The sequence below is a fragment of the Dermacentor albipictus genome, chromosome 7 (assembly GCF_038994185.2).
Source record: "Dermacentor albipictus isolate Rhodes 1998 colony chromosome 7, USDA_Dalb.pri_finalv2, whole genome shotgun sequence".
NCBI classification, from domain to species: Eukaryota; Metazoa; Arthropoda; class Arachnida; order Ixodida; family Ixodidae; genus Dermacentor; species Dermacentor albipictus.
Genome location: NC_091827.1, coordinates 37,522,756 through 37,546,794, shown reverse-complemented (window position 1 = coordinate 37,546,794; position 24,039 = coordinate 37,522,756). Strand labels below are relative to the sequence as shown.

At 46.9% G+C, this 24,039-nt stretch overlaps 2 protein-coding genes across 9 annotated transcripts in view; one reads left to right on the top strand and one right to left on the bottom strand.

Annotated features, from left to right (window-relative positions):
- LOC135905678 (kinesin-like protein KIF26B) overlaps positions 1-24,039 on the bottom strand; it is a 760,359-nt gene that overhangs the window by 675,989 nt on the left and 60,331 nt on the right. For 3 of the 8 annotated variants that reach the window (XM_070521909.1, XM_065436639.2, XM_065436638.2), the window contains one exon: positions 2,215-2,364. The exons of 4 other annotated variants lie outside the window; for them this stretch is intronic. The gene's annotated coding sequence lies outside the window, so the exon portion shown is untranslated. Of the gene's footprint in view, positions 1-2,214; positions 2,386-24,039 lie in introns of all 8 variants that reach the window. One more of the 8 variants, XM_070521908.1, reaches the window with a different exon arrangement.
- Positions 1,196-23,641, top strand: LOC135905680 (GTPase-activating protein skywalker-like). Its single transcript, XM_065436643.2, has 11 exons — positions 1,196-1,276; positions 3,178-3,328; positions 4,056-4,388; positions 6,592-6,708; positions 9,058-9,168; positions 10,804-10,897; positions 13,080-13,142; positions 16,346-16,476; positions 17,987-18,223; positions 18,657-19,015; positions 22,824-23,641. The coding sequence occupies exons 2-11, from the start codon at positions 3,191-3,193 to the stop codon at positions 22,957-22,959; spliced, it is 1,719 nt and encodes a 572-aa protein (XP_065292715.1). The 5' UTR covers positions 1,196-1,276; positions 3,178-3,190; the 3' UTR covers positions 22,960-23,641.

Below are 24,039 nucleotides of genomic sequence, written 5' to 3'. Positions count from 1 at the left end.
CAGCGGTCCGTTTGTCCGTGCCTCTCTCTCTCTCTTTTTTCTTTTTGCATGTGCATGCGTTTGCGCCTTACAGACTGTCGGTAACAATAAAGTAAGAACGCTAACCGTCTCGGTAAGGGCAGATTTAACCATATAGTGGTGTCGAACATGTTAACAAGGGGAGCAGGCCCGTTCCAAACAACATTTGTGAACGAGAAGCTTTGCCTATTCTGCCTCAGTTGCGTCAAACAAGACGACCGAAAACTCGCGGCCGCTTTGAACATTCCGCCACTCCACCAAAACGCTGTAGCGTACGCCGGTGTGTACCATTCGTTCAAGGAGTACTCATTGATATTCTGTCAGACGGAAATCACCGATGGCTCTTTTCCAAGCAGGAAATTCGGTTCTCTTGGCCCCAAGAAAGCGTTTCAGCAAAGCATCGGATATGTATCCAGCGTTAAGATGGGATAATTTATGAGTGTCATTTTTAGGAATGTAGAATTTGAGGGGGAATAAATAACGTGAATTTTGTCAAATTTATGCTTGAGGAAAGCTGTACAATAAATAGTATATTCAACGAAACATAAACAAAAGTTATTCTTTATCGTTTTACATTAGTCTTTGTGGCCTGCCCACTTTGCTACTTCGTTCCTCTTTTAAAGTTGTTCCTCTACAGAAGTGTCACATGCTGCTGCTGATGGTGATAATGACTTCAAAGTCATTGCCAAATACCGGCCGTAGGTGGAGCCTCGTTACTTCTCTTCTTCCTATATTCAACTTACTTCTCTAATTTCACACGGCTAGCTGGGCGAGTTGGCGATTTCATTTCTATTCCCCCTTCTTAAACAATAGGCTGGTGTTGCGCCCCTTTGAGCGGAAGTTTTTAGCTTGCTCTCATCCTATTTCAATATTTGCCCAATCGATTTTGCGTTTTCCCAACAACAAACAATAATGGGAATAATAGTAAACGCAGCTAGCGCATGTGCTATCGCTGTCTTCGTGTTCTCTCACAGCACGCGCACTTTCCGGAACGCGCTGATGATGACGATGAAACGCCATATTCGACATTTCATAAACAAACGTGTCTTGTCCTTTTTATTACTGCCTAAGTTCAAACACTTCAAGAAAACTATGAAGGTCAGCTTATTCTTGGCCAATCAGCCTCTGTATTGTTCAACATCAGCTCAATATCAACATCATCGTTATAATCATCATCATCACCATTTTTATTCCGTGCGAAGGTCGTTCGAACAGATTCAGCGCCTGCCCTCCCTTTGGAGTCACCAAAAAACCTGCCGTAAGTGCCAGATTGCAAATTTATGACTCCCAGTATTCACATCTGCCGTCCCTTCGGACAGGAGCGTAGCCTACCACAGCCGTAGCTCCTCCGGCTTGTGGTCTTCGGCCGCTGACCTGATATGATACTGAAAGCCTTGAGGCCCTGTACGTATCTCTATGGTCACTATTTTCTGTAGCCAGCATAGGTAAACGTGACAATACTGCACCTGCGCAGACTACGCTGAGAGAGCGTGAGTTTGTGGCTCAGTTTTTATTACTGTGCCCGAACACCCTGCCTACTCGCCGGACTCAGCCTCCTGCGACATTTGTTTTCTTTTCCCAAGAGTAACCTTGTGCTCCGGGGCCCAATTTATGAGCTGTGACGAGAATACAAAATGCAAATGATACCAATGCTATAGCGCTTAACCGAAGAGGGATTAATGTTGATAATAGGGGAACCAATAAGGGATCCTCTCAGTCAACAAGGACGACTACTTTGCGTATGCTTGAAGCTGGGAGGAAACTGCGGAAGTTATGCTACGGTGGTAAAGTTCTTAACGTTCGAGGCAGACTGCGCTGGCTGTTGTGCGTGAAGCAAGCGCCGGTGCTTTAGCCTCGATAACCTCACAAGGCACGAACATTGAGCGCGTCACTGTTGTGCTTGAGTCTCCAATCCGAAGACCGCTGACAGTGGTGAGGAATGCTGGGTCAGCGCTTGCCATGCAACTCAGCACAACATGCGTTCGTTCTTCTGGGTGCCACAACGCAAATTTCCGCCACGCTTTAGAGTGTTTGGAAAAGAGATCTTGTTTTGCGCCTCTAATTTTTCTTTTATATATGACTGAAAGTTCAACATTTTCCAAAAAAAAAAGGAATGAGAAAAGTTAGGCATCAGATTTTCAGATTCACAACTAGGCAACAAAAAAGTGGCTGTAGATTAATCTAAGACGTATTTACCAAAAAAGCAGGTGATGGTTTCACCCTAGGCGGGCGGCTTCCTCAGTCCAGAACGCCGTAGGGCTCTGGCCGTCCGCCGAATCCTATACAGCGGGCTCGCCTGGTCCTGAGGGTTGGGGCTGGCCAACCGGACCTTCCACCGCTGTAGACCTGTTGAAAATATTGTTCGCGCTGAAGACAAAAGACGTGTAAGACCTTCAAGGGTGGTCACACCGAAAAGATTTGCCTAGCAAAGTAGAACAGTTCCTGTAGCGTTTCCTCAGGTTATACTTCACAGAGAGTGATTGCACAACTCGGCAAATTTTATCGATTTCACTTTAAAACGAAAATATTTCCTTCTTGCAGGACCTTCCCTTCTTTTGTAGTCTGACGTGATGTTCGCCTCCTGAAGGTCACTTTTATGAATCTCGTGTATATGTTCTCATCGGATGTCGAAGACATAACAGCATTCCTCATAACAAACTGCGCTCTACTGTGCTTCTCGAAATTGTATATACCTTCCCGCGAACCGAATTCCTGCAGCGTCACACTAATCAATAGTGACCACTGTATGCAACTCTGAGGCCTTTATCTTAGGACGATATGTGCTTTTATTTCTCGAGGGAGAATTTTACAAGCAATGTCTTGACTTGCGGCTTGGAAAGTAAATAAATCTGGTTTTTATTTTACTTTTCAGTTACAATAAGAATCGCGTTTATTGTCTGGCGCGCTTTCTAACGATCGCTAATATTTAAAAAAATGTCAACTATTGCCTTATTTTAGGAATGAAAATTGCCAATCTTGCTTTCATACTGTCTTTTCTGGACCAGGGTACGTATTTGTTGTTGTTATTGCGGTCGTCATCATCATCACCATTGTTATCCGAACGTCAGTGCTTAGAAAGAAAAATTTGTGAGCATAAATTTATCGTTAGTTTGCTCTCTTATATCTGCAAGACCGTGATGACGTTGCCTATATCTGTAGGACAGAGCAAACAATGACGTTGCCTTCGTGCTTCCAACGCGACTTCGTCGATGTGAGCAAGCTGCCTAAGCCATTGCCTGGGTCTCCTACTCCTGTCACTAAATCGTGTACCGACATCGTCCAGCTCGTCAAGGAGAAGAAGATCAAGGAGGTGAGCGCCAGGACGAATCGTGTGCCGTGAAGAACCAATTTCCCGTGAGGACACGTTGTTCCCCACAAAACCATTTTTGTTAATTATGTAAAGTCTACGCACCGCAGCAAGTTGGTGTAATGCAATCTCTCGCGAAACGGATTAAAATTGACCATGTTATTGCGACTTTATGACGCAAGAGTTTGCTCGTTATTCGCGTTATATTTAGTGCCGCTGCATCCTGCCAGCCCTCGCACTCCTTACTAGCCGCCCACCCTAATATATAAAGCCCAACTGCCACCATCTACCATAGGACGATAATCTGTCCGTTGCCTCAAAGAAGGCTGTAGGTTGGGTGACCTGAAGTGCAGAAAAGCATTGTCCGCAGTAACTTACTTTAAACTCGAAGGAAAGGCTGAACCTAGTAAAATCCCAGCCGATTCCCAATTATAACTTCAAGAGTTAAGAAAGTGTATCAAAATGTTCAGGCATGTTTACTTCTTTTGCGCCTTGTCCGTATTTGCTGCTACGCTTTCATTCCTCGATATGAAGATCTTATATCAAGAAAACGAGGCAGTTACCGTCGCTTCTGCATGCGTTTGTTCTCCAGACTTGTTGCGCCTCGGAAGAGTGCGACCTAGTACAACGTACGAGGAAGGTCACAGACGAAATGTGGGCGCTTGAGGCACAAAAAGCCTTGAGATTTAAAACGCACGGTACAAGGTACTGCGTATTTTCACGAACGCAGGCGAAGAACTTAGTGCGGACCCAGCACTGGCCCATCGACGACCCAAACAGAGGCGAGCTGTGGCTGAAGCTGTGCCAGGAGCACACTAAGGAAAGTGTGCCGGGCGACTTCTACCACAGCACGGTCAGGGAGTCCCTCGGTGGGCTGTGGCCGGTGAACAAGCCCGCGTTCGTGGACCCCATCTTCGACGAGGAGTACCTCCTCAGCTCTGAGGGGCAAAGACGCGCTGAGAGGGTCCTTTTCGTCACGTCCGTCAGCCACCCCTTCGTCACCTACTGCCCGGTCCTGCATCCGGTCGCGTCCTTGCTGCTCCACTATTTGCCCGAGGAGCAGGTGCGTCTAACGAGACTTGAACAATGCCTCAGAAACAACTGAATTTCAGCGACCCCTTCAGTTTCTTGAGGGCTAAAGGCATGCTGACTCTCAAATTAAATGTACCGACTGCATGCGTGGTCAGCTGCGGACACTCGAAAAACCTTGAAGAAACAGAAAAGGGCGAGCGATCTAGCGCGTTCAGCAAATTTATTAGCAGATAACTTCTATTCGCAGTAAAAGCAACGCGACGACAAGGATGGATGACGCACACGCCACAGTGCAGGGTGCGCGTCATTTTCGTACTTCGTGAATACGAATACGAACTGCGTGAATTGTCACCCGCGGACAGTCAGAAACCTTTAAGCTCTTCAAGCTCGAAGAACCCTAAATTATCTTCAGTGATCCTTCGGATAAATTACGCCCATTTTCTACCTAATACCAACGGCAGTCGGCAGCATGGTCGCGGTTCACGCCTAGGCAGAAAAGCGTGTCCTGAAGCAGCTGTGCTGCTGTACAAAGCGATAAAAGGAAGCAGTCACCTCCTCGTAGCAACAGCACAGGTGTAAATGGTTCTGATTGTGCGAACGAATGAACGAGTGAATTGACATCGATGGGGTGGGACCATACTGAATGGAAGGAAACACAGTAAAAAAAGAGAAAGGACGTGAAACGGTACAGAACAATACGGAACAACAGAATGGGCCATGATGCTAGACGACACGACATAATACACCCCAACGTTGCATGACATAACGGAATGCCAAACAATAACGACAGAAGACAAGACAACGCAAGACCACCCCAAGATACGATTCACTATACGAAACGATACAAAGTCGCAAAAAACAAGCCGATGTCGAACGACACAGCGGAAAAATACAAATGATTCAAAATTTCACTAAATGGCACGATACGGCCCATGTGAAGCGACAATACACGTCACGAATCGACACGATACAGAACTACGCAAAATCAAACGACACGGCAACGTACGAAACTACAGGTCACAAAACCAAGCAAGATGAAACGGACAAGCGGGTGAACCAGCACGTTCACGCATTTATATATTATAGGCCGGGAAATGCCATTCTCAGTATAATCACTAAAACAACAAGGATGGGAGGCCGTGAGTCCTTTCCGTGTTCAGTTCAGAGCCGACAAATGCGTTGCGGATGAGCTCAAAACATGGCAATTTCTCACTTCTACACAACGGAACGGGGCCGCCATCTGTGACTACTACGGACAACAGTACAGAGAAGAGACGACGAAACAGCGCACGGGAACAAGTAGCGCCAGCATTCCGTTGCAGAGACATCGCTATCTTTTGAACTCAGCCGACGTCGTCATGGTCTTGTAACAGCGATGCCTCAGGAAGCTTACGCCCCAGTATTTAAGCTCCCCTCGCTCGGTGAGCAACGGTCGGGCGTGTCACATGTTTTTTATAGACACGTCACGAATTATTAACGAATCCGACATGTGTGAGCTTCTCGTGGCTAAACTTTACGATTCAGTTACGTGTGTGACAACCTTCTAATGACTGAAACAATGCCAAAGGCTTCAACGGAGCGCTCCATAGGTTGCACCACCAGAAAAAGCGTGCGACTAACAACCTAGGCCCTTCCAAACGAGCAAGCAACGTTGGCACCGGGCTAGTGATTCATAATATGCAGATCGGCGACGACGCGCTAATGAACATTTGAAAAAGATGTACTTGCCAACCTATTTGGAAGCACTTTCACTTATCCTACGGCACTGAATGGCCACAGTTACGGCGGTCACCTACTTTCGATCAGAAATCAAATAGTACAAGATTTTCTTGCATTGTCGCTATTGAAACCTGGTAACGTATTTAGTAACGATATTCATGTATTTTTTCATAGTCATTGCCCCTTCAATGAAAGCGTCGTCCATTGCTCACAAAAGATGATATGAAAGCATGAGAGCTGTAGTAAAAAAAAAGTCCTTGCAAAATAGGAACCCCACTACATAATCTAACCAGCCTCGAATTTAACGCTACCAAAACTTGTCCCCTTTGCAGATTGAGTGGCCGGTTCGTTATATGATGGAGAACGGGAGGGCTAATCTCTCCTGTGTTTTTTTAAACCTTTAGCTTGCTTGCGATAATAACAAGAATTACAAAATCGTCATATCGGGCGTTTGTGATCAAGCCCTGAGCGCAACGCCGCACTGCGCGTGCGCCCGCGGCCTTCTGATTTCGCAGACGTACGAGTGCGTCTGCGCCCTCGTGGACAGCACCGCGGTACGGCACCTGAGCCAGACGCGACTGACGCACGACATTTCTGCCCACGCGCTAATGCGGCTGACCAAGCACCTGGAGGTACGTCAGCGGCTCGCTTGACTCTCCCTGTGCGAGGCATCATTTGCCCGCGTTCGCTGTAATTTTAACGCGATAGCGTTAAGGAGCTCGTGTCGCATAAAAGCCGGTGTCGTCGGCGTCGGTGTCAGCGTCGGCGTCGGCGGCGTTGGCCGTGAGCGATAAATTCCAGCAACAGTTCATGAGTAAAAAAACAACTTGCAAGATGTTTGCGTCGGGATAGCAATTACGCGGACGCTCGAGTCGCGCAAGGACGCCGTCGGTGTCGCCCGTTGTTGTTCTGTCCCACTCTACGGCGCATGCTCGGCTCGAGCAAGAAGGTCTTGAGGACTACTTTTCCATCACAGCGAACTTGCTGTGGCTATGAAGGGAAAGCTACGGGGGCGGAGCTTCTGCGCATGTGTTACTGCGCCAAGTAGTCCGGCAGCGTCTGGCAGTGCTTTTGGTTGCTCCGAACAGGCACCGAATCGACGCAGCTTCCAAGTGCGACGGTTTCGCGTTCGCCCAGACGCGGAAGGGATAAGCCGCGAAATAAGTAAAACTTTTACATCCAGTGGCGTGTTTTGTCTTATTTAACTGTTGCTACTGAAATGTTTATGTTTTCCCTTCCCCAGCTTAAACTAACGTGGAATGAAAACGCGGGACTATATTCCACGAGCGCACTGAGTTCTGCGCGCTTTGCCTCCTTAGCTTTCCCTTCATAGCCACGGAACGTTGTCCACGCGATGCGTATAGTACATTTGGTTGCGAGACAATGACGAAGCAAGTTCGACGCACCCTCAACGCTGCGCTTAAGCTTCTCGGTGGCGGATCGTTGGCACTTGCAACATGAGTGCTGTGTATAGTGAGCAGCAGTATGGAGACGGTAAACGTCAAACTAACGCTATCTGTTTACGGCGACAGCTCTTGTATTTTCGATATATATGTCAAGTGTCGGCTCATCCGCAATTGCGAAAATTCGGCATTTTGGCGGAAACGACAACAACAACAAATATTTTTCAGTTTCGTTCCAAAGGCGAAGCGCCGACTGCGCTAGCGAAGTTAAGCGTGGCGTTTGAACTTCTCGAACGGTATTCTAACTATACTCGGGTCAGACTAACCCGGACGTAACATACGTGCGCGTGCGCCAAAAATATCTGGCACCCTTGTAAGCGCTATGACGCTGTGTAGGGCCTTTAATGACATCGAACAGGCACCACAACGCTCCCTGTTACGAGCCGCGCTCGTAAAATTACTTCACTTTCAGGTTTGATGACTGCTATAGTTTGACACTTTTAATATCTATTATTCTGAGAAGGTTTAGAATAAAAAGCGTAGGCTGTGAATGTTAATTTCAATGGCATTAATCTGTGGACTTTCGCCTTCTAAATTCTGACAAATGATTTAGTCAGGAAAGCAAGACCAAGTTGAGCAACCTCGGTGATTATATAGCAATTTAAACTGCATACAGTGTCCCATGTGACTGGTAGTAGTAGTAGAAACAGTAGTAAAAAAACAGTAGTAGTAGTTCGACAATTCTCACACTGGCATGATTATATTATGAGAAGCTGATTAATTAAGACTAATTACCAATTAGGCCGAATAAAAAAAATGATCCGAGTCTCTCGAAGCGACGGCAAATAACATTACGTTGCTTTTGTCCAGTTACGCGGCATTTACATATCTTTAACATTCGGATCCAGTTGCGTGGGACACCCTTTTATATGGCCCGCGAATTAAAGCATACCATACATATACCAAAGCCTATGCGTAACCGCTCACCGACGCCGAGCGCGAAGACCACGGCGAAATTTCACCTGGTGTGTCCATAAAGTTGCTATCGCAATAAAGATATAACGCAGCGAAAGCTCTTCACTGTACTCGTGTTACATTATCGTTCATTCATCGAAGAGTGATATCTACCGCGCGCACAGTTGCTCGGGATCGTATGCTACGTACGCCAATCAGTCGACGGCGCCAGCCAGTGACGGCGCATAGGCTCAGTCGCCCTTATTCGTACGTAATGCAGGAGGTCCGGTCGCGTGAACAATTTCCCCGCATCGCAGAAAGCACATGCGACGAGTGTCCCCCGTGGTCACGGCGATTCCGGTCAGTGGCGGGTTGCGATGCCATCGAAATCGTCCAAAATTTCATCATCATCATCATCATCACCATCATCATCATCGTCAGTCTGGTTACGCCCACTGCAGGGCAAAGGCCTCTCGCATACTTCTCCAACTACCCGGGTCATGTACTAATAACATGACCATGTATACGTAACAAAACAAGCTAACGCTTCCTGCGCACTGTGAAGCCTCCACGTGACTGGAGGACTTCTCTCTCTCTCTCTTTTTCCTCCTCGCACGAATTCAGAAGAAGACGTACTCGCGGCTTCTCCGCAAGGTTCGCCGGGAGGACGAGATGGAGAAGATCTTCGCCACGTGGCAGCTGTGGATCTTTCGCGGCCTGCCGTTCTATCATCTGGTGCGCTAGTGCGAGGCGTTAGTGGATCGAGAGAAAAGCTTAGCTTGCTTTCACCCGGAATTTATGTGTTCTAATAAATGTGAAAGGCGAAAAATCATTCAGCTAAATTCTATCGAATTTTCAACCATTAATTTAACTTACGGTTAAATTAATCAGCCTTTAGAATGTTTTAAACATTGTTAAAACTAAAAAAAAGGTGACATGAAGCACCAAGCTTACAACTCCGTAACTCAGTACTACAAATAGATATCGCAAGTGCGATATCCTTGTTTTATTATTCTGGAATCAAGAAGTCGTAAACTTGAAGCTTCCTTTCTTTCGGTTTCACAATTTTGAGCAGTTTTTGTAAATCATTGAATGTTTTATCTTTATATATGCCTCCAACAGTTCACCAGTTCTAAGATCGTTTTTTTTTTCACAGGCAACTATCTAATCAAAATGAATTTGGCATATATGAAACCAAAATATTTTCTTCCTGTCTGTATATTCCGTGTACGATTACGACGTAATGCTTCCTTCTAATTTTGTCTGTGGTTGCCGGGGTAAAGCGACGCGTCGCTTTTCTTAAATTCTGCACAGTATAATATGCCAGACCCCCACAGTAAGACCTTCAAGATAATAAAGTAAAAGTGAAAGTGGGATATCTTTAGTCAATTAACATTCGTTTCAGGAGACAAATCACATTCAGGCGACGTAGCGTGAATCAAACATTTCAGAACAGGTTCAAATTCCAGAGGAGGTAGAGGTTTATTGAGCCAAAACATATTCATACAACATTGCACGAATATAGCGGATAACACGGCCTCATGCCAGCTAACTTCTCTCGGCATCTTTTGTAAGGAATAGCAAGCAGCTTCGAATGCATTTCGTGCCAGACAGCTTCGGTTATCGGCTGATTATCATTTGGCGACGGCGATCCGCTCGAGAGAGGTGGCGGCTGCTCGGAGTGTTCGATATTTGTTCGATAGTCGGCGATTGTGCATCGGACGATGCACGATGTTTCCGATTAATCAGTTAGGTTTAATGGCGCAGAAGAGCACAAGTGGCTGCGAGACACTGTCGTAAAGGGACCAGGATTAAGTTTGGCCACCTTGGTTCGTTTTATTCTTTCTTCTTTTTTGTATACATATCCTTTTTTTAACGTTTCGAGCGGAGGCGAGCGTTTCTAATCTCTGCAGCAATGCGGTCTTTATCTCCAAATTTAGCAGAGGAATGCCAGAAACACTGAGAAAGCAAGGTGAGTCGTTGAGAAATGTTCACGGTCCACCCGCCGCTAGCAACGTGCTCCTTATCACGACCGGACGGGTTCGATTTTCCCCCCGTGTTATTGGTGGGAGTGAAATGAAGAAAAAAAACTGATGTGTCATCTCTTGGGTGCACGATAAATTATATCAAGCGGTCAAGAAAAAAAAATTTCACGTTACTGTTTGTCTAAACAGTGCTCATGCTAGCGGGGTCACATGCCATCAAGATGCCCAGACTGCGGATTTGGTTTCTCACTCCTTCGTGTACATTGTAACATAAATATTGACTGACTTATTCTTTTCCTGCAGTCAATTACATGTGTTTCAGTCGTAGTATCTTTTTAAGCAGGCTGGTCGCTGACCTTCTCAAATGTCCTTTGTCCCAGTGCAGGTGCGTGTGATGGACTGCTTCCTATTGGAAGGCGCCCGCGCTCTGTACCGCATCGCCATGGCCATCCTCATCCTTTACGTTAAGGAACATTACAGTGAGTAACTACTCTCTGCTTCCTTTCTGGTGCACATTGCAAGAAGCTTCAGAATATGAAAAGAGAGAGAGCTCAGGGATCGTAATCTCGGTCAATCGCGTTTGTGAGTATTGTTTCAAGAGATTGAGCGAATTGGCTAAGTCTACGAGAGTTAATATGGCGAAAGAGTTGCACACCTTAGACAAGCGTCGGCTTCTCGCAGCATACGTGTTGTTAAATGTCCATCACTCCATGCGAGCCATAACTGCACGGAACTTACGCGCGAAGTTTTCTGAAGCATAACACGTAATTAAAGTCGACAACGAAACGCAATTTCGAAGAAAATAAATACGAGCAAATTGGCTCGCTTAGAAGCACGCGAATTCGAGAAATGTTTTCTATGTTAAGAGACGACCCAGACGGCTATTACTGCTGTTTTTTAAAATCAAGTACGTTGTTAAAAAATATGTACGCTACGTACTTACATGTGCTCGTTTGGCAATGACCCATCGAATTGAAATGAGATGTCAGGTCATTTGAAACCGTGTTAAAGTGTACGTAATCTGTAGGGCGGATTCATTTTTGAGTTGCGCCCTGGAAGATTTCATGCCATTCCAGAAAAAAAAAATGGTGCATGTTAAAGCCATTTAGCCCACGCAGTCCATAACTTAGTAACTCTACCTACAGGTCAGATATTGTCAGTCTGTAACTGTCTTAGTTAAGTCTTCCAAAGGAAACAAATATGGTGTATGGTCTCGAAATTTCAGTGAAGTTATTACGCTTTTCTCACCAGGTTTAACAAGGGGTTCACAAAACTTGCGCTAATTCAGAAATTACGTGGTAGATTTTCTTATATGCACGGCTTATCATTTAGTTTTTATTTATTTATTTATTTATTTATTTATTTATTTATTTATTTATTTATTTATTTATCATACAGTCCCACATTCGCTCAGAGAGCATTACAGTGAGGGGGGGGGGGGGAATAATACCTATGTTAAACAGTTGTAATTATGGTTACATAACAGCAAAAACACGGTGACGTGTTTCAAGCTCAAGAAGTTCAAGAAGCTCAAGAAGAAGTCAAGCTCAAGAAGCTCTTCTATGGCTAGGTTTTCTCGGACGCAATAATTACCTACCTTACCAATACTTACCAACACTATCCTTTTGCTTATACACTATTATTTGTTTAAGTTTCCTTTCCTGATTTTCGATAATGTCCTACAGGTTGCTTGCTGCCATTCCACCTATCCAGCGTAGGTTTCCTGCATCTATGACCGTAGGTTTAACACAATGTGCTACAGTCTACTACATTAGCGTCCTATTATTTAGCGTTTAGTTTTATTGTTGTTTGATTTACCGCTCACCTCAGAAGATTGTAACTTTGGTTCGCTCCTATGAATAAACTTTATCCTCATCCTCCTCGAATATGAGTCAGCGTTTTTCCTATACAGGTACTGCAATAGCCTAAAAATCAATCATTTTTGTTCGTAATGGACAATCTTGAAATGGCAGTAGCCTGTTGGCATAACATAGTAACGTCATCTAGACGCTGCGTCGGTCGCTCAGCTGTAGTTGGCCCTCGTGTGAGTGCCAGTGCCATTCCAGCAGAGGTGGCGCTCGTGTATTTGTCAACCTGTGCCAACCTGGGTCAAAATTTTGTAGCGACTTCTCCCGCTCGATTCTTTTCCGCGTCGGTCATCAACCATTCACGAGCGGCAAATGGAGCATCACTCTGACCTTTGACGACGCCCGAGTAGCGCCAAATGGAATAGTATCGAAAAAGGCATCGCTACGAAACTGCGGCCCTGTTCAGCGGCTAACTGTCAAGTCCTGCATCTCCTTTAGACTAAGTTCACTCGAAATGCAGATTGCACGCTTCTTTACCAAAAACAAAAAGAATTAATTCCCACTCGGACTCTCACGACTCTTCGTGCGTAAAAAATATATTGTCTTATTTGCCAAACAAAGCAGACGGGAAATTGACGCCGTATTCCGGGCTGATTACTATGCAAGACACTCTCATAATTCATCGAAATACATTAATTTCAGCGCGGTATTCGATTGGAAATACGGGCAGTTATTGCTCCGGCATCTCCAACGAATAGTTTCCGACAGTGACGTTCTCCCTCGAAGTGATTGGCCGAAAACACCGTCGCTGCTGTCTTGTCTTCATGTGTTGGTATTTTTTCTGTCTTTGCAGAGGAGCACCCCAGCAAGTCGTTCATATCGCGAGTATTTAAAGCCAAGAAGACGAAAAGCACAGGTGAGAATTCGCGTAGATATATTGTCGTGCCATATTTGTGGCACAGTTTTGCACTGCGTTGCCACTACGTGATCACGTGACTCACGTGAAGGACCCGTAGTTAGAAGGAAATCCTAGGCACTGTTGTTCAAGCTACGAATGCCAAGTTGCCACTGACGAAGAGCGCACTGAAAAGGAAGATGCAGCAAAGCTAAGACACAAAACAAGCGCTGACATGGACACAACACATCGTAGCGCTCGTGGTATGTCTACACCAGCCTACCTCCTTGTTTTCAGCGCGGAGTTTCTTAACTGCCATTAATGAATACCAGCTAGCCCAGTTTTCTATTATCTCCAGTGTAATTTCTACAAATGCGGAACTCAGGCTTCTACGTACACTATGATGCCACCTTCACTCAACACAGTGTCCTTACCCTGGCAGTGATGATTTGATAAGTGGAAGGCTTCTACAAGTGCGACCAAGAGACCGTCAACAGAACCACCCTCCAAAAAGAAAGCGCTAAGTGGACGAGCACAGTGCCATGTTCTCATCCACTCCCCACTTCTTTTCCCTGTTTTGCTCAATCGCGGAATATGTCTAGATCATCTTATCAAAATTTTGTAACGCCGAGCTAGCAGCAAGCAGTATCTTGGCAAGTACTAGCTTCTTTGATTGATATCCCCGGAGAAGCCGAGCATCTGCATAACACCACAGATAGCCGTGCAAAATAATGGGGATTCAAGGCGCGAACAGGAAGACTTACTATCGTGAGAAATATGAGCGGGAACATGCAAACGCGAACATGCAAATAGCCTCGAAACCGAGTCGGATGACGCTGTCGAAAACAGAGGGGATAGGGTGACGCTCTTGCGCTAACTGTCGGCACTCCCACCGCGCTCGCGTTTATTTAAAGCGGCAGCTTACGGCATTTCACTGGTCGCCGATAGCCGATAAGACGGTTACATGCACAGTAACCTACAGGGAGCCAGTTTTTTTAATCATGCTTTCTTTCTTTCGAGAGCGAAGCTCTTCGGCGCCAGTTCCTGCCTTTAGCGTAAGGTATGTTCATATGTACCCCCATACGACCTGATGTATATATCCTATGGAGGGCATCGTGTCACGCGTTGCAGGCAGAGGGGCAGATTTCCCAAGGATGTAGCTCTCGATAGTTTACGCTTCCAAACAGTGCTGCTATTGGCCACGCGCTTCGGTGCGCAAAGTTATCAGTAACGTCAATATCAAACAGCTTTATCAATGCGCGCTGGCAATGCGAAGTCCGGCACTTAGTATAAAGAGACGCATGGGGGCGCTGCTAACAGTTAATAGAACAGCCTACTCCTTTCCACTTTGTATACGACGGCGGTCGCCATGCATCGCCCAAGGTTCGAGGCTACCTGCCACGCGCTCCAGTGTTCCCGCTCATATTGATCACGATAGTACCTCCCGAGTTTACAGACGGTAAAGTTCGATTCACAAACAGAAATGAAGTGCGCTTTATGGTCGAGCCGGTGATTTATCCTTGCAAAAGGATAGAAAGTTGGGCAAGTTGGTACGGTATTTGTGTGTACGTGTGCGTGTGGTAGGGCCAGTGTGCGTGTTTGTGTCACGCCTTTTTTTTTCTTTCTTTAATGGTATTTATTGCAGTAGCAACAACCCGATATTTACCAGTTGTGCATTGTCAGAGAATGGAGAGCACAATCATAGTCACTCAGAGAAAAGGTATCATTCATACTGTGGGTAGAAATGTGGTTTCACTTTAGAAGGGTGGTAAGGATAGGCACCTCACCAAAATGGGGTACCAGTCCGGCTGGGTATCAAGTCCATCATAAACCTGCTTTAGGTGTAGGGTCATTTGGATGAAATGCACCCTTGTAGGTACAACAGTTTCGGCGTTTCGGTTCATCATTCGCGTTTTCCACAAACTGTGCATTCCGATGAGAAAAAACATATCGAAAGGTGCACTATTGTCAGCGGTCGGCAGCAGGTATCGCACAGTATGAGCGTTGATGTCAAATTCTTTTTTTTTAAGTCCGTTGGAGGACATCCCAAAATAGTATCGCGCTACAATCCAAGGGTTTATCCTTATTGGCAGTATTCCGTGCCTACCTCAACTCTCGAATACCTTGCATAAAGAGCAATCGCCTCACTCGCAGGTATCTGCGCTTGATGTGTTGGCGTCGTCTGCCTTTGAGCATATGCGCGTGATATGCTTTTTATTTTCATCAGTTCGTTTTTTTGCTACTGTGCCGCATTTCAGTTGATATTTGGCATTTGTGTTGTTCTTCTCTTTGTTGTTTTCCTCGCGTTCATGATGACGCGCGCTTTGTGCCATTTACGTGTGCCCAGTCGGGTGGAACATTTGACGTAGAAACCGAAGATTCCATCTAACACCACTTGTTGCGAGATATGACCAACACTCCGCGCACTACTCATTGCGGCCATAATGGGACATTACTAGCACATCCTGACACCTTACTAGTGGCACTAAACGAGGACTGTAAATGTATGCAGAAGGTGAGAGAGTCTTCCCGTGAAGGTCAACGAGACGTTGGCCAGAACGGACAGTCTAGAGAAGTGGGCCCGGACTTTGATAAAACGACCTCTTGAAGGGGCAGCGCAATAAGACGAATACAGAAGGCAGAAACACACAGGTCAGCACTGTCCTGTGTGTTCCTGCCTTCTGTCTTCGTCTTATTGCTCTGCCCCCCTTCAAGATGTTCAACCAGTACCAACTCGCCCAAATGCCGATCCTTGTACAGCATAAAACGACCTGCCGTTTATGTCCATCTGGGCGCGAGTATTTATGATGCCCACCTCATAACGAGGGGTCTTGAGGGGTAACTGGTATATCGCAATTTAAGGAGATCACAATTTAAGGAGATCAATAAGGTTCGTGGTTCGCCAGTCTGCCCCGGTGGTCGATCCTATCGGCCGGCCACTTCGCACCGTACAATTCGAAAGTACGAGCAACTGTGGGAGGGCTATGAGAACGTGAACGCTTGGCACTACACCTTCAGTGCATAGGGTTGTTATACGCTTATCGCACTGTCACACCATCTCTTAGTTTGGAGCCATAACAGCGCAGAGCGATTTTACAAACATCGTCGACGACAGATATAAGGCTAGACCAAACAAAAATAAATAACCATTTGTTTAATTAAACGCGCAGCCAGCATATTTCTCTACTATCGCCATACCGTCGTCGACATGCCCTTCTATGCAGGTGTTTCGGCGGGAAGCTTTTCACGAGAGGGCGCTCAAGACGCGGAAAGCTTTCTGGATGGGGTCATTGCGTTCTGCAAGGACATGCCCTACAATGTGGACAAGTTCCTGAAGACCGCCTACAACATCCAGGTATCTTACCCATCGTGGATGACGGTCAATGCCCAGCCTATAGACCACTTCGGCCCTGTTTTTCCTGACATATAATAGTTCGCCGCTACTGAACGGCTTAAATGTCCCCTGCAGGATAGTACAATCGCAGGCTACTTTCTGCGGCAATGAAGGGGACTATGTTGCAACAGAACTGCTTGTTGGCCTAGTTGGTGCTTGCTAAAAGACTTGATTTTGTGTGTCTTTTAACTTGCGCCAAAAAACATGTCTTTTAATGACTGGGACGCCGACGGAGGCGAATCGCCCGCTTGACAGTGCTGCAGAAAATTGCTTCTCAGTGTATTTTGCACACATTTAGGCTGTGTAAAAGAAAACATTTTGGAGCGTTTTTTACATAAAATAAAAAAAATACACCACTCACTGCGATATTTCACGTATTGAAAACACACCGCAAACAACAGACTACGAGAATACAGCAACAGTGGCGCTATCAACAGGTGGATTTGTGTGAAGAAGGCATATACAAGAAAATAGTAGAAAGGAAAGAAAGATAGTCAACTTCGACGCCACAAAAAGGAAGAACCGCAACTAAGTCATTGAATTATAAGCAATCGAATAAGGGAGATACATGGCTGGCCGGCAACATCACTAACATCACTAACTGCATCTATCATGCAGGACAAACTGAAGGCACCTCCAAACAACAAGAAAAAGTGAGAGAAAACAACAAAAAAGAAGATGTAGGGGTAACGCAAAACAGATATAAACAATTCATGACCAAAAAGACGACAAAAATAACCGTAAAGTTGACAATGTGAATGCCGATGCTCGACCAACTAGGTCGACCTATAGCACTCTTGTTCATTAACACTTGAACTTTATTGTCCTTTAAAGCTAAAGAGTTCTGACAACTCTGAAAACATCGACAACGGAAGAATCATAGGCCCGGCAGCTTGCTTTCAGAATTGTATAAAATATTCACCAACAAATTTTCCAATAGAATCTAGGCGAAGCTCGACTTCAATCAAGCAATAGAACAGGCTGGCTTCAGGAAGACATATTCTACAGTGGATCACGTACATTTGATCAAGCAAGTATAACTGAGAATACTGTGGAGCACAATTAACCTCTCTATACGGCAAGCAGAGGCAAAGGATCCTAGCTGCCGTTCACTTTTAGCTGCGTTGACTTGAAAAGCAATTCTTCGCACTCAAACGAATTTGCAGCGCTTGGCGGGATTATTCTTGCGGCTCTCGCAACGTGCCAGCCGCAAACGATCATAGGAATTAAGTCAGCCGTTCTGTAGTGACGTCTCGATGCATTTGTCTTCTGGTACCTAAGCCAAGACTGGCTTCTCGAAAAGACATTTAAAGTTAGGCATCTGTGTAGCTACGACGCTATTTTTTCCCTAGTGTTTAGAACGCTCCAACTTTGGTTTAACGCAATAACTGTAATAAGTTGTGAATTTCGCGTCCATATCCCTGTGACCCGCTTTGTCCGGGTGCGCAACGTAACCGAGATCCGTGCGCAGGGAATCAGCGCGAAGCTGCTCAGCCAGCAGCTGCTCAAGTCCGAGGCGTACGTCCGTAGCCGATCGAGCGGGCGCGCGAGGCAGACCTCCGAGATTGGCGGCGGCGGGGGAAGTCACCTCCAGGTTGCTTCGTCCCGTCTCTCGGTCAAGAACGAGAAGTACTGCGCTTCGCGCGCCGTCTCCGTCGGCCTCATCGGCCTGGCTAACTTTCGCTCCGAGGTCCTCACTGGCGAACAGGTAGGCCGGGAGACCTGACGAGAACTTGCTTTTTTTTTTCATGTTTGCCCGATGCATCTGCGTGTGTGTAAGTACACTTACGTGTGAGTATTTGCGGCTCAGGCAGACTATACCTCTGTTTCCTACCCGGAACGGGCTCTGCGTCGTTATTATACGGACCGGAAGGCGATGGCAACCGGTCAATTGCGTCACATTTGAGAGTTTTGGGCACACCGCTTTTGCTGTCCCGGTGAAGAGCTGCCGTCTCAACCCCGTTACAGCCTTCTGTGTCTTTTTTTAACTAAGACGCTCCAAGCAGCGTCGGTTCAGCCGTCAGGTCCACGCAGCATTGTGCCTGTATATCGAGGAAAAAAACGGCACCTGCAATACTAACACTGCCTAAATTGCCGCCCCCATTCGTCCCATCTGCGCCCTTTCGATGCGGCGCGCGCAGATGGCCGTGGTGTGGAGCTGGCTGCCGGCGCGGATCACCATGCTCCGGCCGGAGGTGGTGTACTCGACCAACGTGCACGGCAGCAGCCTGGCCAGCCTGTTCGCGCACGCGGACGCGCGCGAGCCCACGGTGCTGGCGGTGCTGACGACGCGCGGCGAGCGCTTCGGCGCCTACTGCTCGGCCCGCTGGTCGGAGCGCCGGCGGCGGGCCTACTTCGGCACCGGCGAGACGTTCCTCTTCACGTTCGCGCCGGAGCCGAGGCGCTTCGCGTGGGTCGGCGCCGACTCGTCGCGGGACGTCCCGCACTCGTCCAAGCTGTTCCTCTCCGCCAACCAGCACGCGATCCAGATTGGCGGCGGGTGAGCGTGCCTTTACTTACCGGCGTTTTCTAATGAGCGGTTCTTCTTTGAGCGAATACGAACATACGACTCAAAACGATTCGAGTGAAAGAAGAAACTATAGACTTAAACGTTGAATTGAATATGTATTCGAGTCCTGTGTGCGAACAGGGCAGCATCTCGTCCCGGGACGTCCCGCACTCGTCGAAGCTGTTCCTCTCCGCCAACCAGCACACGATGCAGATTGGCGGCGGGTGAGCGCATCTTTAGTTAACGGTGGTTTCTAATGAGCGGTTCTTCTTCGAGCGAATACGAATATTCGACCCAAAACGATTCGAGCGAAATGATTCTGCAAGGACATGTCCTACAATGTCCTTAATGCACTACAATGTGCAATGCACTACAATGTGCAATGTACCACAATGTACTACAACTTAGTACTTTCTTTTATTCTTTCAAGTTCGGCAGGCACGGTAAAAGTCGATTCACAAAAAGCCACACTGCATGATTTCTGTCTTTCCTTGTGCATATGCGTATAATTGCCCAGGAACATTGATGATGTGTGGTGTTTTGTGGCGCAAGGGCCAGGTTTGGCCAAAGAGCGCCATGACAAGTGGTAATGTTGACGATGAATTATGGAAGATGTGACTTGGCTGTAAAGTGGCCCAAAAATAGTCGCTGTGAAGTGCGTAAAATCTACGTGCTATAATATTAGGGCGATGACTAATTGCCCAGGAACATTCGCGGTACAGAGGTCCCTCGACAAAAGTGTATGTTGGCTTTATCAGGGCACGGTGGTTCGCTTAGAGTTCATTTTATTTATTCTTTTTCTCAAATACTGTGCCCCGTAATCTTTTGTGGTCGACTGTGTGCTCTCCGCCAATGCGAAAGGGGAGGCGTAATTCTTGCAAACGTGAAAGTCCGCAGCTTGCTAACTGCAATTTGTCACAGCCTTCTAATGTTTAAAAATGCCGCGCGCGCAAATTTTACTCATTTTAAGCACCCGCAAAGAAAATTACCGACTTTGCACGAAAATTCGATGTCCCTTTTCATCTCGGCTGAGAGAATACGCATGAACTCCCGCGCTAAACCTACACCAAAATCTTTCGTTTACAACTGAAATAACCATTTCTATTTGCAATAAGGAGCGTTATTAGCTTATGCCCAATCTCTTAAATTTGCCTGTGGCATACATAACGATTACAATCTTTGAAATGGATTACTCAAAGAGGTGGACATTGCTTCAACGAGAAGTCAAAATCGGTAATCGTATAATTACTCAAAGTGCAAAAATTACGCTTTCCTGGCTAATTACTTCCCAGCACATATTACAACCTGCGAATTTCAGTCGGTGAGTTTTCAAGGCGCATCAACTTGAAACGAGTTCTGAGGATGGCATCGGTTTCGAGATATGTGCCGTCCCACTCGCGGTAAAAAAAAAAAATGAACTGTTGTTGCACTTACTTTTTTGACAGCACGCTTTCTTTTTGCATTGAAACACAAAAGTAAGTGGAATGCCAGCGTATTTCGTCGCACACCTTGGAAACGAATATCTCGAAACTAGCGGCATTCTGCGAATTCCTGCCACTCAAAGGCCACCATTCGTAAACCGAAACATGTGCAATTGAGCAATTGGGTAGGAACTTAATTAGTTAAACTTTGTCGACGAGTCGATTAGTCCTTTTGATTCTCGTTGCGAGTCATGTTCGTCTCTACGAGTAATCCAGTTCACGGATTAGAATGGTGCTATCGGCCAAAGGCGCTTTATAAAAAAATGCTATAATGTCTAGAAAATTGCGACCGCAAAGACTAAGTGAGCAACGACACCGCGTTCCCTTGTGCAAACCTGCACCAGCTTGAACTCCGAAGGCGTGTTTGGTCACGTGTCACGCATCCTTTTTGGCAAACACAGTCGAAAAGCGGGTTGCGTATGGTTTCGCATTTGCAGCATTTCGGCCACTGGTTGTCGGGGACTACTAGCCCAAATCGTGCCGAGCGCTGACGGGTGGGTAACACCACCCACTTTCGCAGCCGCTCGAACTCGCCAACCTCGTCAAGCCAGTCAAATTTTCGCCGTCGATTCTATCGTTTTTAGGTGGAATTCCTCTTCATCGTTGATGTTTGCTTCGGCCAGAAGCTGGCTGATTTTCTAGGAGCCAATTCATCGATAGGCTTTGTGCATGTCGTTGTCTTAATCATTTCCTTCAAATCATTTTTAGCTTTGTAGATAGCCGAAGCTGTCTTCCACTAAGGGTCCATGCGCCTGTCGGCAGTTAAGCTCCCTCTCAGGGTTATCCGCCAGTAAAACAACAGCCGCCTCCCAGGATACTCTTCGTCATGAAACAGTTTCTGTAATGACTTTGCTGCGAGTGATATGGCAAACGTGGTTACCTCAGGTAGTCCCAGACCACCGCGGCTACCTGGTAACTGCAGGAACGTTCTCTTCGCATTCTCCTGCTTGTTTACCCAGAGGAAGTTATCGACGAGTGTCGTTAGACGTTTTGCTATCATGCGGGGAACGAACTCAAAATGTGCCGCGTGAAACATTAGGGCGAACGCTTGAGTCCGCACGGGCTGCGAGGGTAAGCATCAAGCTTGCTGACCTTTGCATCAGTTGGGTTGCCCTCTGGAGCTCCTCTTTCCGTGTTTGTATCGATACCTGGCCCTCCTCAAATATCACCCCCCAGTACCCGCACGGCACCTTCCCTATGAAAATCTCCGCGGAGATTTTTCTCGAAACCAACTAAACCATCGGGTATTGCTTTTTGTTGTATTGAAAAACGCACCGGGTAGATCAGCATTAAATCTCCTTAATAAGTATGGATCACTAAACCATCGGATTTCGCTTTTAAGGCTCCAGGTAGTTGAGTATTCTGCAAGTAGAATGTTTTTAATTGCCACGCCAGCGTCGGCAGTCTTGCCGGAAAATTATCGCACATGACTCCCCTGATTGCTCTGCCGTCATTGAGGATATTGGACTAAACGCTTCTCGAATGTTTGGGAATACGGTCATTGGGATAAACGTGCTTAGTGGTGTACCGCGTTCAGCGTGTGTTTTTTTACTGAAAGCGATTGACATTTATAATCAAGAGCCTCTTCTTCCTTCAGAAATAACTTTTTTTCCGTGGCATCATTGCTACATAACTGCGCCGCTTGTGGGCATGACATACGGCTGCAGCTGAGCACAAGGTGTTTAGAAAAATCACCGCCCAAGTACTTCGTGCAGATGGTTAAAGAGCGAAGCTGAAACGTGCGGCCCCTGGGTGAATCCCGACGGTTCACTAAACGACAGCTTCGCAGGCTGCCAGATCCGCGGTAGGCAGTTGCTGCTTGCGCTCGGCTGCGCGAAAATGTTCTTGTGCCCGGGCTGCAGCAGTGGCACAGTGTAGGCGAGCTCGTTCTTGCGGTTCCTGCTTGTTCCTGCTCGCGGCGTTGCTGATCGAAAGCTGCCTGCTCCTCAGGAGTACGTCTGACGCGTGGCCTACCCATTTAGGCCGCCAGAAATAAACCGCTGCGCGCGCGCTCGGCTGCGACAAAGATCAACGACGTCACTACTGGTGCAGCCAATCGCGAGCCTCTCTTTTCTCCTTTTTTCGCGCATGCGCATGGGTTTGCGCCGGAGGAGTTTTCGGTGTACAGGCGACGGACGGACGCACGAATCGGCTAGCCATATGCAGCTTCGCTGTAAAAAGTATATAACACCCGGTATATAAGTGAGCACGAATGACGTACATATTTATCAAGGCAGAACCATTCCACGTGCCGATCACGAATAATTAACAAGCGTGAAGCATGACTAAAGATGAGCTTGCTCGCTTCGATGCCGCAGGAACGGCGTGGGACTGTACATCGACGGTTCGCTGGAGAACGGTCGCACGGAGCACTGCGACACCTTCGACAACAGCCCGCTGGCCGAGAGCAACGATTTCGTCGTGCAGATCGCGGAAGTGGTCGCCTTTGTGTGATCTTCGCACGAAGCGAGGCGTCTATAATCACCTTTTTTTTTGTCCTAACGCTCGATCCTGCGTGTCAAACTCACACGTCTTTTCGGTTCCGTACCGTCTCTGGTAGACGCCGCCACTGCGACCTTGTGGACTATTTAAACCCTAGACTAACGGGCACAGTTTGCAATGAAGACACTGCGACGCGCGGCCGTGAAGAGCTAGCTTTGACAAAATTCACCCGCAGCAACACCCGCGCCCTCACCACGTTTTGTCAAGCGAATTCCGGATGTGATCGCAGCTTTAGCAACGAAAACAACTGCTTATACGACACTCAACCGCTTGCACAAGAGAATTCAGTATACGATTCTTTACGGACGCACTATTCTTACCGACAATAAACAGACAAAAGAAAGTCGTAAGCCGACAAGCAAGCTGACCTCTTTAAAGAAAGTGGTGTCGCCAGCCTGTCACATCAATATGTAAACACCTCTTGCGTTGCTGAGCGTGATCTTTCTATAGGAACCCATCGGATACGTGTACTTCTGTAACACCTATATTAAACGTTCTGCGCGTTATCACTGCATGATTGGACACACTGACCGGTAAGGAGCTTTCCATTGCATGTCTTCGTTCTTTTCCATTGCACTAAAGAAATGGATACCTTACGAATATCGGTTCTTTGTCCTTTTAAGGGCTATTCGTGTGGTGATTGTAGTCATGTCGCAAATGCTGCTGTTAACATTCTGGCGGCCAATACAAGAATTACTTCGCTTTGCACTGTATTTATGCTCTAAAGCAGCGTTCACGTGAATGCGACAGTGGCACATCGCATCGCATTTCTGGCGCCTGCCGTAATGAGCTATAGGATGGTGGAAATGAGCTAGGAACAAGACGCATAACCATTATTGCCAAGCGAGGGCAGATTTGCGAGCGGGAGTCGAATCGCGAGCGCATGGCGCTATACGTTCCCGCGAGAGGTTATGCATTACACGTAAACGGCATCGCATCGCCTTTCCCAGTCGCGCTCGGACAGGCGAATCGCTACAGTCGCGTTCATGTAAACGCGGCCTGAATAACGGTCGGGGAATTAATGAACGCGTC

Excerpts from the sequence above, each read along its gene's own strand:
- LOC135905680 (XM_065436643.2), top strand. The coding sequence starts at position 3,191 with ATGACGTTGCCTTCGTGCTTCCAACGCGACTTCGTCGATGTGAGCAAG. Across the intron at positions 10,898-13,079 it reads TTACGTTAAGGAACATTACA|AGGAGCACCCCAGCAAGTCG; the intron begins GTGAGTAACTAC and ends CTGTCTTTGCAG. Across the intron at positions 18,224-18,656 it reads AGGTCCTCACTGGCGAACAG|ATGGCCGTGGTGTGGAGCTG; the intron begins GTAGGCCGGGAG and ends CGGCGCGCGCAG.